This window comes from Phasianus colchicus, chromosome 1 (genome assembly GCF_987193195.1).
Source record: "Phasianus colchicus chromosome 1, bPhaCol1.hap1.1, whole genome shotgun sequence".
Taxonomy (NCBI): Eukaryota; Metazoa; Chordata; class Aves; order Galliformes; family Phasianidae; genus Phasianus; species Phasianus colchicus.
Window position 1 is genome coordinate 172639654 of NC_143436.1, and position 14486 is coordinate 172654139.

The 14486-nt window shown below is 43.5% G+C and overlaps 1 protein-coding gene across 1 annotated transcript in view; it reads right to left on the reverse strand.

The window, feature by feature from the left end:
• FREM2 (FRAS1 related extracellular matrix 2) overlaps window positions 1-13602 on the reverse strand; it is a 124958-nt gene extending 111356 nt beyond the window's left edge. Inside the window, exons 1-2 of the mRNA XM_031615675.2 lie at window positions 8369-13602; window positions 2667-2756 (exon numbers count right to left, since the gene is read on the reverse strand). Coding sequence (XP_031471535.2) covers window positions 2667-2756; window positions 8369-13529 — 5251 coding nt within the window. The 5' untranslated portion in view covers window positions 13530-13602. The remainder of the gene's footprint in view (window positions 1-2666; window positions 2757-8368) is intronic.
• Between the last annotated feature and the right edge of the window lie 884 nt (window positions 13603-14486).

Below are 14486 nucleotides of genomic sequence, written 5' to 3' on the forward strand. Positions count from 1 at the left end.
GATTCATAACACAATTCAAAGTGGAGAAGTCTGATGATTCCTTCAACTTGCCACGCCTCCACGCAATTACCTGAAGTAACAGTCTAGAGTCTCAGTCAGACTGTGATTTAAAGGCAATTGATAAGTTTTTGCATTTGTTCTCTTTTGTTACTGTGCACTGAATGGGGTGGATCAACTATCAAATGGTGGAGCTAGAGAAAGACACACTTTTTGTCTTATTTGCAGTTCAGAGACCATGAATAAAAACTCCAAGACACATAAAACAATATTTTACAGGTGCTAGAGGACTGTAGGAAAATCAACTTCATAACTCAAACTATTTGAAGAAAGCTGGGATTGGTATTCTAGCTTCCTGCTGCTAAGGCACAAAGGGATTGGAAGACATAAAATAGCTGGGACACAAGATCACTTATAGAACATGGCACAGTTCACTTATTTTGTTTACAGTGTCAGGTGCTGTGTGGTAGCCATCACAAACTTGTTACTATTGCAAAATTCCCAATACAGAAGATAGAAATCTGAAGCATGCCTTTAAATTGCAGATGTTGGTAGTCTGTGAGTCTCACTCAGATCTTATGCATAGTCTCTTTGATCAAGCTTAAAATCAAATACTCTGTAACAATAATCTTGGTACACCGAAAATTTGCCACAATATATCTGAGCTGCAAACACACCTCCTTTGGTGTCTCTCTGAACATAGTAGAAATACAGCTAGGTAAATTATTGGATCTTTCACCTCTGTTACAGATTCTCAAGACATCATTACTAAATTAGAGTTATTTCAATTATACAAAAATGTTTTGATCACAACTTCATCAACTTTTAAATACATTTTTACCATCTTCAGTCAAGCAAACATTCAAAAGTACTCTGAAATACAACACAGTTCATCTTGCACTGAGTCAACAAATAGGAAAGTAAGGACCATCTTACCATCTTGCTAAGTAGTCTGCAAAAACAATAATGTCACAAATCCCAAAGGCTCAAAAAATCAGCAAATACCTTGCTACCATGATGATGCTTCACATTACGAAAGAAAATACAATTATTACAATTGACAATCTGTTATAACTTGCAAGTGGTAGATGTGTCCAATAAGAGAAAAATTGTTGTCTAGGGAAAAAATATACTAAGTGCAATTTGCTTTAAACACATATTTGCCAAGAGAAAATGTTAAAATACCATGAAAAGAATGTTGGATTCCCAAAGATCAACTCAAATTTAAGAATGGATGTTAGACAGTCCACTGAGAGAGCAGATTTTCCTCAGTTCTATTTACTTCTTTCACATGAAATCTTGAAACATTTCAAGATTGAGTTTTTAACTACTAATGGAACTTGAAGATAACAAACAGTATCACCATATAGTGACACCTGCCATAAGAAAATGATGTTATTACAAAGCAAATGCATCACACTATATCAAATTATCATTACTTAGCTTTCAAGTTTTCTAACTATTCAGTAAAAATAAAATATTTAAGTAAAATGAGCCAAATGTTACAAACTCTTATCTCACTACTTAATCTCTGAGGTAGCAAAGATTTGAAATCACATTTTCAAAAGTCTTTGGAGGTACTGTCTTTTTCTGTAGTTGTCCAGCACAACGAACAGGAGAACATGATTTAATAAACCTACTCCCAGCAATGGCGGATGGTGATAAACTCTTCAACCTGTGACATACTAGACAAATCCCTGTTCTCTGATGTTAACACTAGCTCTGCTTTGTAAAGAAAGCGCATGCTGAGTACGTGAGCTTAATCTGGTCTGAAGTATGTTTTCTAAGAAGTACATTATGAAATCAACTAATAATATTCTTTGCTAATTATTCATAGAACAATGTATCACATAGTTAAAAAAGGTATTAAAGTAACATAACCTAGCCAACTGTTACTATGCACAGGAATTTCTTCATATAGATATATCTACCGGACCAACACTGGATGGAAAAAAAAAGCAGGTTAATGTATTTAGTTTACTCCTCAAACCATTATTTTCTTTCGTCTTTAAAACAAACAAACAAAAAACCTGATACATTTGTTTCCTAAAATTAACGTGTGTCAGTACTCTCCAAGTGTTTTCATTCTTTCCTTTTCCATCTTCCACAACCCTATGAGATATTATCAGTGATTAGAATTTGTCACTTGATGAAGATCTTTCATAAAGCCACCAAGGATTCTGTTATGTTAAGGACGTAGAAGCAGAACTTGAACACAAAGCAACATGTACATCAGAGACAATCCCCCATTATGAATAGATGAAAGGTGGTCCTACAGGAATCTTTAAAGAAGTAGGCAACCATAGTAGTGAATCAAAATCTGCAAGGTCTCTCAAGATAAAAGGTTTATGATAATTTATGTGTGAAGATAATGGACAGGGAATACATAGGAAAAACTACAGAAAACCCAAATATCTGAGTAGACTTAGATAACGTCACTCCCTTTAGTAAGTGGACTTTTTTCATTAGATGCAATTATGATTTCTTCCAAATCTCTCTTTGTAATCACCATCAATAGTTCACAACATGAGAAAATAAAAACAAAAATCATAATCCAAGAGAAAACATGAACTTCCCTCAATTACATTCCATGTTCTTAAACTCCCCGAATATAGTTACGTTCTATCTCTTTCCAGAACAACAAAATCACAGATTTTACAAGTACTCACCACTGTCTTCAACTGTGAAGTGAAAAATGTCACTGGTGGCATTGTCACCCGCTCGTAAAACATAGCATATCTTCATATCATCAATATCAGCTGGAAAGAATCAGGAAAAAATGCACTTTACTTTAAATGCTACAGACAGGAAACTGTTGTGTTTTGTTTGGTTGATTTTTTTAACAGAAAAAACTTGACTTGTATTGAGTAGCTTAGTTTCAGCAGAAAGAAGTCAAGGTTCTCCAGTAGAGCTAAGAAACTTCAGCATTTAACAGAATTGAAGCTTTACAGATATGATTCATTTCCTTTCGCTATATTTCCTTATCCCCAGTCCTCTCTTTTATTTAAGATGTATTAGAAAAAGAATCAAAAGGAAATTTAAGCATTTAAGGTCAACATTCAGAAAGTTTATTTGTGGTACATTTTCGCAGAAGTCCAGATATGCGTTCAGGCACCATCCTGAGAAGTACTGTAGCCTGCTTCAAGGAAGAAAATACTCTAGGTTTTGTTTCCATTTCAGTCATACCTGATAATTAGGAAATTGCTTCAAATGCAGATATTGACCATAGAGATGCTTGAACAGAGATAAAAAGCACTCTACTCTAAATAACTCATCAGAGGCGATGGGAAACCTGTGACTGAAAAAGGAACAAAACCCAGGGTATTTTCTATGTTAAATTCTAGTCCACACAACCCACCTCTGCTTCTATACTGGAATACTTTTTGACATGTGGCCTAACTCTAGAGAAGGATATCTCTGGTCATTCTGCAGTACAGAGATCTTAACCTCTTTAGTTCCCTAAAAATGCCCTCTGAAACCAACTTAAACATCCTTCATACCAGCCCATTTTCAAGCGATATGGCATATAACCTATATAAATGTCCTGTCACAAATAGTGCTCAAACACAGTGATTAACTAGAACCCAACATTACTTAAGTAGACAGACAGGACTTCAGCAACAAAAAATATCAACACAGAATTTTTAATAATTATTTTCGGTTTTAAAAGTATACAAGAAGTAACCAAATATTTATTAATATAATGTGCTCTGGTTTCCTTGAGAAGTAACAAGAAACATGTCACTCTATTTGAAAGATAAGACTTCTGTTAGTCAAATTCCCAGTCTGATACTACACCAAACAGTGTAGGGTAATTCCTATTTTATTCAATTTTAAGAGCCGCAAGAAATTAGCGGCATTAAAAGAAGAGTCAAGTAGCACCCAAGTTCCATTCCAATGCTATGGCATGTGAATTGGTCAGAACAAGCCAAAAGCACTTTCATTAGAGCTCCTCAACATCCTCAGTTCCAAAAGTAGCCAGACATCTTCTAAGGCAAACAAGTTAAGAAGTCTATCAGCAGGTATATGTCACTAAAGAATCTCTTCTATAAATGTTTGAGAGAAAGTTAAAGATCAAAAATTCACAGGGCTGTAAAGAGGATGCAAACAAATACCTTTTTATGTCAGTGCAGCAAATAAATCTTTCATCCTGCAAACACTTACACAGGTACTTAGCCCCGCACACGTGAGTAACCTTATCAAAATCAATGCTTCCAACATACATAAAGATAAGCACTTGAGCCAATGTTTGCAGGACTACCTCATCAAAAAAGCCACTTGTCATCCAAAAATCTCATTTTTGTGAAAAGAATTGCAAAGGAATGGCCTGCTTTCTTTTCATTAAGTACACGTTTAGAGTCAGTTGAGCGATTTTACACTTTTTTCCATAGTTGATCAGGTTATGTTAGCTATGTTAAAGCTGACCTATTTGTAAGCATTATTTATTATTATGCAACCACAGTACCTACTAAACATTCATATGAAATTGGAATTTTTCCTTCACTAGAAATCCAGTAGCTTTCTCTTAGGGGAAAAAAAAAAAAAAAAGAAATTATCTACACTAGGTCAGGACATGAACTTTCTATTTAAAATTCTGCAGTTAATAAAGGTTACATATATTAATGTCTATTATTTTAAGAAACAAATGTACTTTACAATATAATTCACGTAGCCTGACCCTTAAAAGCCTACCCATGTGGGACTGGGACTCTCAAAACAGCACTGAGGATTCCATCGTATGGTGTGCATTTGAAACATTATTCAAACATCAGCTAACAACTTGTTATATACCTCTAAACTTCTTTAAATGTGAAAGACTTGGCGGTTCATTAACACATTTTTCCCCATTTTTAAATAAATTATCTAATCTTAATGAATATCTGCTATGAACAGATTCCAGCCCTAACTTGCAGAGATGAATTCTGTGCAATTATGCACACAGGTTATTCTTTGCATACATTTTATCCTAGGGCAGCATTAGAAACAATAAATTATCATGTAACAAGTATTCTTCTGTAAGTTTGCTCTTCATCATCAAATTGTAAATATAAAGCAATAAAGAAGTAATAATGAATTGAAACCATTGCTTTCAGATATAACTTGAAGTAATAGATAATACTTGAATAAATTTTGGAACTGCTTAATTTGTTTTAGGAGTATTTTAATTTATTACTGTCACTTGACTCTCTCATTCAGATTATTTTAATAATAAAATATGAAAGAATAAAAAGCACCAACTATTTGCAGAAGTTGGAGGCCTTTTATCCAGAAGTTAGTTCTTCAGTACTCTAATAACTGCTCTTAGCAATCCCATTTTACTCTATGACATTCGTGAGCTGAAGACTACTTACTGCAGTGGTAGCAGAAGTATTTGATATATTACAAAGATCCACACTGCTTGTTCCTGAACAAAATACACAGGGAACAAGTTTCCTGAACCTACTAAATTCTGCACAACTTCATTTTGAATGGGGCTTTTAGCTCAATTTGCGTGCTAGGCTAATTTTCTTTCTAGATCTTGAGAAAGTACTGTGAGCCATCACTGCAATGCAATCTCAAGCATAAAGCAGAAAGCCATTTACCAGAGAATCCCTCTGGTCTCTCTTCTGATTACAGTTAGTTTTAAAAACTGGACTGCTCAAACTGCTTGCACAAAAAATCTTGTTTCATCGGTGTTATCACATTCAAACTGGACAGTTTGCGTATTCACCCAAAGACACACTGCATCCTTGGAAGTGTTCAAGGCCAGGCTGTACTGGGCTTTGAGCAACTTGGGCTTATGGGAGGTGACCCTACTCGCAGCAGGGGGTTTGGAAATAGATGATTTTTAAGGTCCCTTCCAACCCAAACTATTCTCTGAGCCCATGATTCCATGAAATCCAAGGAATGGGATTATGAGATGGTAGAAGATTAGGATAGACTTCACAAACCACTGAACATCTCTCAAAACTCAACTGTATAGGACTCTGAAGACCTCAGTCTGATTTCCGATTTGGTCCAATTTTTAATAAGGGTTGGACCAAATGACCTCTAGAGATCCCTGGAGCATGTATTGGAAGATCGTAAAGATGTTCTGCAAGCTCTATCAGGATCCACACATGTTAATGAATTGGGACTTATTTAGCAATTTGTAAAAGGTCACTCCCCATGGCAGAATTGAGACCCCTAAAAAGGGAAAAGACCTAAACACGAAGTAATATCAAATTTAATGGTCAGTAGCATCCCAAAGCCAATGCCAGTATGCATGTCTGGTGACAGAATCTGCTTTTATGGAAGTGTCATTAAGAATGTCATAAAAGAGGGTCTTATTTACTCCTGCTCTGATAATTAGATAATAGAGTCTCAGGATAACATAAGTATGAAATATGCATAAGTTCGCTGCCTGTGTGCCTTGTGCCTCAATTACAGTGGGCTAAAGATAACTGTGAACAGTTTTGAGCATGCAGCTTGGTCTACATAAGATCTCAGCACCTCACATTACTTCTGAAAACTACAGCCTTCTAGGTCCAGCCAAGAATTTCTGTTTCCCTGTCATTCATGACCCATCCCATACCCAAAACAGCTACAGGCATGAGGGCATGTGAGGAAAAAGGAAAGCAAAAGACAGTGCTCTGTTACCCATGACTTACATTCCCAGGTTATTTTGTGACTTCCATTAACTCCTCTTTCCTTGCCCACAACAGATGTATTACCCCTCTGCGAGTTTGATGCTTTCTCCCCCTCACACAGCCTTTCCAGACCTATTCTCCCTTAAGTGCTCAGCCCTGCATTCATAAGGCATTTTAATGTGTTTGCTTCATAAAATATAAACCATCATAGAAAGCATTTAGAAAGTAGAGAAGAGAGATAACACAGAAATGCTATGCAGATGCTATGGCATTACTTGATTAAAGAGCTCAAAGAAGAAAATTGTATTTACTTCTCAAAAAGACTTCAAATCAGCAGAAATAAAGAGTGCTTATGCCAGCACGGTCAGGGAGCTCATGAAGTTTTAACATCTGGACATCCTCATAAGCTCTAAAATCAATTTTCCCTGAGGCTGTAAGCTTCTCCTTCAGCTCAGCATTCTGTGCCCATGAAAAGAGGTAACGCTGTTATGCAGCAGACTGTTTTTGGGAGCACTTGCTCAGCAATTCTATTCTCCATTGTAAGAGAAAGCCCATTAAAAAAAAAAAAGTGACAATCTGTTTATCTCCTCACTCTTACCGTCTTCTGTTTCTCACCTACTCTGACAATGACACTTTTAATACTGCTTATACTGCATTACCACAGCCTAACTTGTATGAGCTGAAGCTATTCCCAAAGCTCCTTTCCTTCTACTCTGCACTAATACTGTAAAACCTAAGGCACATCAGCCATTCAAAAGCTCATCAGGCCTGTTTGCAGTATATTTGGTACATCTGACAAGAGTACCACTTAGAGCTAAGCCTGTAACCAGGGATACTCATCAGTATGAGCTGTGTGAAATGAAATATTGTCAGCTACAAGGACTCATCTCTGGCCTTACTACCTACACAGCTCAGCCAGTCTGGGCCCCTTTAGCTCTGAGTCTGCGAGCAGATATACAGTCTAAACACACAACAGCATCAGGAGGCTCCAAGAAACCTCATTTCATTAATTCATCACAAAGTAACATGGAAAATTCTCCAGAAAATAGTTAGTGCTCCCTTTCAATTGAAGAAAGTTATTTCATAGCCTTGTAGTAAGGCTTTATTACAGTATATTTGGCATATACAGTCTGCATCCTATTTATACCAACCAGATTTTTAGGTCTGTGTAAAAAGTAAGTACCACTGACATAATTTTAAAACATTTATGTTACCTTTTAACTTACCACAAGCACTTTGTGGCTAAGGTTTGTGTAATTAAGACAACAAATGCACTCATTATCTCCCCATGTGTGGGAAATGATTTTTTTTTTTTTTTTTTTTTTTTTTTTTTTTACAGTTAAGTACACTCAAACTGTATTGCAACTGACACCCTAGTCATTAGTTAATAATAGCTTGGCCACTCCTTTAGCACTTTCTAAATAAAATTCTCAAAGAAGGCACTTCGCCTCTAGGTATCTGGAGCCACATGCAACCAATTCTGTTACCCAGACAAATAAGTCAACTCAGTATAATTAGACTTATTCCAAGCTATTTGGAATTGTTCTCCAAAGCAAAGATGCTCCTTTGTTTAATCTTTATCCAGTAAACACCCTGTTTAAAGCTATCACAGACACAATAAACAATAAGTAGGACTAAAAAAAGAATAAAGCCACTATAAATAAATTGCTGTCAAAAAGATTATCTCATCAATTATTACACAGTTTAACATGAAAAAAAGAATGCTTCCAGTGAACTAAAAAACACGGAGAGTACTGTAATACCTTGGGTGAACTGGCTGATGCTATGGTTGCCCTTCCCCAGGTGGATCAGGAATCCATGACGAGGACCCTCTGTGATTCTGATCTTCAGAGCAATATGTAAACTGTCCCTGTCTTCCACTTTGAGCACTTTATTGGTAATCAGAAACCCTATGTGACCTGTGGCCAGAATACGGAGAGTCTGAGCACCTTTGTTGGTTACAATTTGAGGCACGCTGTTGTCCACAGCCATTATCTGAATCTTCATAGTTTGAGGCCGCCTCGTTTCAAACACAGTATTAGGGAAGACATAGAAATCAGCGTGAGTGCCATCTGTAACAGTGAAAGAGAAGCTGTCCTCAACTGATTCTGTGCCATCGTGTCTGTAGCTGATCAGATTCTCATTGAGATCTTGTTTAGTGAAGGTGGTGACTGGTTTGGAGTTATTGAACATGATCTGACCGTGAACTGGTATTTGAGTGATGACAAATTTTAGCAATGGATCAGGTGTATCTCTGTCTTCTACAGTCAGTTCAAATGGGGTTATTAGTTTGTATTCATTTTCAGTCACCACCAGGTTATGGATTGTGACAATAGGTTTCTTATTGTCCACATCACTGATAGAAATTCTGAAAGTACGAAACACAGGGTTATAACCATCAGTCACCTCAAACTCAAAGCTGTCCATTTTCACCTCATCTTCTGAAGTATGAATGTAATAGATTTTATTGCCTGCTAATAGGAGCTGAGTAAAAGTGGAGATGGGCACCCCAGGTTGATCTGTGCATTCAAGATGACCACGAACAGGTGCTCTGGTAATAGTGAAAACTAGGTTCTCATCTGGACTATTCAAGTCACTGGTGCTAAGCAGATCAGTTGTAAGGGTTACCTTCCCTCCTTCCTTCAAAGAAACTCCTTTGCTGATTACATCTGGGAAGACTATATCAATGCTACCTACTGTGACATAAAAGTAGCGGTCAATGAGAGGATTTATTCCATCTGTCACATCAAATTTGATAAGATCACGAACACCTTCTCGGCCAAAGTGCATGTATTGAATTAAATTCCTATCCACTTCATCTTGAGTGAAGTTCATCCCCAGAGTGATATTCTCAACTCCACCTGAAGGTTTTAATCTCTGTAAGAGACCTTGTCCTGGTCCATATCTTATAATATATGTCAAGGTTTTGTCTTCAGAATCTAGGTCAGTAGCTTTCAATATTCTGTTATGAATAGTCCTAGTTTCCCCTACTTCAATCTCCAAACCATCATTGATGGCCATTCTGGGTGTCTCATCATCTACAGGAATAACCATAATGAATATCGTTTTCACTGTGGTATGTTTACCATCTGAGAGTTTCACCTCAAAATTGTCCTCTCTTGTTTCAGAGTCATCATGTTCATAGAGTATGTTGGAGCTCTCTGTTATCTGATCCAAGGTGAAGCTCTCCGCTAGGACAGTTCCATTAACCAGCTGGTTCACAATGTGGCCATGTCTGGGAAGCCTGGTGATTGTAAATATTAACTCATCGGCAGGGATGTCTCCATCAATTGCATTGAGGATAGGGGTATCAATAACCAGGCTCATGCCTTCCATCACAACAAACTCTCGTAGAAAGATTTCAGGCTCTTCATCATTCATTGGCTTAATGACAATAGGGAAAACGTGCCTTTGGGAAAAGTTAATGCCATCCGAACAGCGGAAAGCAAATCTGTCTTCAACAGGTTCTACACCTTTATGTATACTCTGGACATAAAAAATATGCCCTTGACGGAGGTCTTTCAAAGTAAAAGCACTAATAGCTATACCTGCTCTGGATTTTTCAGATCCTGGGGCTGGAGAGATGTTCTCTACATACCCAGATGTGGATTGGGCAACAATGGTGCAGAGGATATCATCACTAGGAGTATCCACATCTTCAGCCCTTAGATGAGCAGGAGTAATAACACGTTTGTCACCTTCCATTACTCTGAACTGCTCCCCTACAAAAATCTCTGGGGCCTTATTGTCTACAGGGAGAATAGTCACCAAGACTGACACTCCTTGAACAACATTGCCCCTGATGTTCCATTCCTCAGACAGGTCAGACAAGGTAAGGTTGAAGGTATCTTCTTTGGGCAGAAGGCCTATTTCACCACCAGTGTGAGCATACACCACAGCACCATCCAACACATCTCTCTGGGAAAATCTCTCGGCAGGCACCCCCTGGACCAGGATGTTCCCATGCTGAGGAGGATCCTCTACAATGAAAGTCAACATCAAGTCATCTGTATCCTCATCTGTACCTTGAATTACATTAGCAGTGATTTCAACAGCACCGTTCTCCAGTACGTCCAGGTAAGAACCAACTGTGCCTGGAGCCAACCGTAGGGTAGGAACCTCATCATCAACTGGGTGCACATTCACTTTTAACGTGATGGGCACAACATGAACCCCATCACTCACATCAAACCTGCAAGTATCGCTGTTGGTCTCAGCTCCACTATGTACATATACCACCCTTCCCTGTCTGATATCCTCCAAGCCAAAGGCACCTCCCAAGATCAAACTGTATCCAGAAAGCTGCAGCTGGCCATAACGAGGAGCCTGGGTCAGGATAAATCGGAGATGAGCAAGCTCTGTGTCTGTGTCACTGGCATCCAGCTCAGTTGGGCTAAGGACATGGCTGCCTCCCTCAGGCAAAGCAAAGCCAGTGTTAGTGATTTCAGGAGGCTGGTTATCCACAGGTTGGAGGTAGATGGTGAAAGTCCCCTCGGCTGCATTGCCAGCTGCATCTTCCACTTGGTAGTGAAACTGAATTAAATGAGGAGCCACTCCCAGCTCTTCCTGGGGGGGGCGGTAGGAGATCTTGTGATGATTGATCTGGGCTTGTGTAAAGTGGGTAACCTCCACAGAGTGATCTTCAGTCAGCACAAGGGACCCAAGGCGGGCTCCATGCTCATCTGGAGGATGGTTAGAGTCAGTGTCAGTGGGGGGCTGGGTTACTGTGTAGCGGAGCTCACGGTCCCCTGAATCCTGGTCTGTGTAACACAAGTGCTTCCTCCGCAGGGGAGTCACCTGCTGTTCTGCAACTATTAAGTGTAGGCTACTGCTGCTGTGCAGCTCTGGGGCTAATCTGTCTACAGGATGCACCCGGATCACAAAGGTCTGTGGTCCAGAGCGGTTGGGCGGGTCATTGTCATCTTGGACCCTAAAGACAAATTGGTCCAACACAACCCCAGGGCCAGGGCTGTGTGGCCCAAAGTGGTGGTAATAGAGACGCCCTTCCACAATGTCCTGCTGCAGCCACTCTCTCACTGGCTTCTCATAGATTAGCGAGCTCCCCACTACACCTGGCACCTTCCTCCAGGAAAAGCCCTCATCTTCTTCCTCCTCTTCCCAACCAGGAGGTGGCTGTGCTTGCCGGAGGAGGAGTTGGCCAGCTCTGGGGCCAGACTCCACTGTGAAAAGCAGGATGGCATCCTGTGAGTCAATGTCAGTAGCACTAAGAGCACGAGTGGTGATGGGCACTGTTTCACCCTCAGCTATAGCCAGCCCTGTATTAGCATTGAGTAGGGGCGGCTGGTCGTCAGTGGGCACCAGGGTGATTGGGAAAAGGAACTCAACATGGTGTCGGGAGCCACCATCCTCCAGCCGCAGCACCAAGTTGTCACTGAGTGGAGACTCACTGCCATCATGCTGGTAAATGACCCGGCCTGCTGCCAGCTCAGCCACCGTGAAGTGTTTACGAGGAGCGGCAGATGCTGGAGTGTCCTCCAGCAGAGTGAGGTGGCCATGTCTCAGTCCTGCCACAACACTCACCTGCACCTGCTCAAGGTCATCCTCATCACTGATCACCAGGTTGGGACTGGGACCGGGGCCTGAGAGAGGCCGTGACTGCCCCTCATAGAGCACAAGGCCCGTGTTGCGGGTCACCACAGGTGCCAGGGTATTCATAGGCTTCACCACAATCACAAAGGCGAAGGGCTCTGATGCAGCGCCCTCAGGGTCCAGCACCTCCAGCTCCAGCTCAAACAGACGCTCCTGATCCGAGTCATCCACAGGGGGTTGGTAGGCAATGCGCAGCTCCCTCACATCACGCTGGCTGAAGGAAGAGATGGGCAAACTCCGGTCGTCTGTGCTGACCATGTGCCCCTGGCCCGGGCCGAAGGGCGAGGTGATGTTGAACAGCAACAGGTCTGGGGGTGATTCAGCATCCTCAGCTGCCAGCATGTCAGGTGTGAGGGCGGTGAGGACAAACTGGTCCACCTCCATCATCAGCATGGCCATGAAGCTGGGTTTGGGCGCCACGTTCTCCATCCCGCCTCGAATCCGCACCAGCACCTGGAAGTACTCGCGCTTGAGCGGCGCCCCGGCGCCCGTCGCCTCCCACAACTCGGCCACCAGCGGCACCAGGTCGCGGTTGGGGGAGCTGCCGGCCGCCGTGTGCCGGTAGCGCAGCCCGAGGCGCAGGAACTCCTCGCAGTCCCACATGGAGGAGGGCACCGGGCCGCCTCCCGCCGCCTCCACGCTCCCTCCCGCCGGCATCGCCACGGCCGCGGGGTAGTTGAGGATCTCTCCGTAGCGGGGCAGCCCGGTCAGCGAAGGCAGCAGGCCCACCCGGCAGCGCTGCCGGCCCGGCTCGAAGGCGAACTCCAGGCTGCGGGCATCCAGCGGGCTGCTGGTGCCTCGCAGGCGCTCCACGACGAGGGGCAGGTTGCGGGTGACGATCTCCAGCTGAGTAAAGAGCACCTCCACCTCCAGCACCAGCGGCAGCACCAGGGCGCGGCTGGGCGAGTCGTAGCGCAGCTGCAGGCGGACGCGGTCCCTCGCGGGGCTGCGGCCGCCCAGGTGCGAGTAGCGCACCTCGCGGGGACCGAAGTCGCAGGGGAAGCGCCTGGGGCTCAGGCGGCCCGGCCGCTGCCACAGCGGGTCCTCGTCCAGCACGGTGAGGTGGCACCGGTCGCCCGGCTGCACCTGCAGCACCAGGTCCCGCGTAGGGTCCAGCCAGGCGGAGCGGCCCAAGGGCACCCGCAGCCCGCGGTTGGCCACCACGACGGGAGCCGCCGCCTCCGGTGCCCACGGCGAGGAGACGGCGGCTCTGCCCGGCGGCGGCGGCGGCTCCGGCAGCCCCAGGCACACGCAGCCGGCCAACAGCAGCAAGCCAGCCGGCAGCCGCCGCGGCACGGCGAGAACAGCCTGCATGGTCCCTGCTGGAGGAGGACGGCGCCGTACGCGCTCACCCCGCGCACACGCTGCGCTCTGCGGACAGCCCGCCGCGCTCCGGAGGGAGCTCCGCCAGCTGCCGGAGACCTGCCTCCGCGCGGCCAATAGGCACCCGTGGGGGAAGAGACCCTCTGTTGCGATTGGACAGAGGCAGTTGTCAATCTCACAGGCCACGGCGGGTTCGGTCCCTTCCTCCGCCCGCCCCCCCGCTAAACAGGTTGGTGCTGAGGGAAGGGGCAGTGCGGGAGCGGGGCGGTTGGGGGGGGGCGGGCGTGCGGGAACGGAGCAGAAAGAGGTGGCCGGCGCGGTCCTGCTGTGGGGCTGCCCGTCCGCACCGCCCCTCTGCGCGCCAGAAAGAAAGCGGATAAATAGCTCCGGGCAAAACACATCAGTTCGTATCCGATTTCATTGCCCGCAGTGGCCAGTCGCGGCTGTGGTTGAATGAAAGCTGCGCAGCGTTTCTGACCTCTGGTGTCTGCAGTTAAAAGCACATCAATAAGAGTTTGGTCTTGAGGGAGTGTTTGATTTTCAGAATTCCTAACGGCAGGCTCTGACTTCCTAATGCATCTTCTCCCACTGCAGCTTAACTTCTTTGGTAATGAAATGTGATCCATGGTATTGTAATAGATGTTTTCCAACAGTGGAAAGGCAAATTCAAAACAGGCCAAGCAACAAAGTGCCACAGGTCTGTCCAGGAGGTTTGTGGGAGGACTCCACTATGGGGGTAATGCATCCGAAAGCCCAGCTGCAGTGCCTCTGCACCAGTGCACACAGCGTGGGAAAAAAGCAGCAGGAGTTGGAAACTGGTGCACTTGATCTTATTGCTGTCACATAAACGTGGTGGGATGATTTGTGTAACTGGAATATTAACATAGGGGGCTGTAAGGTTTTTGGAAGGGACAGGCAAGATGGAAGGGATGGGGGAGTTGCTTTCTA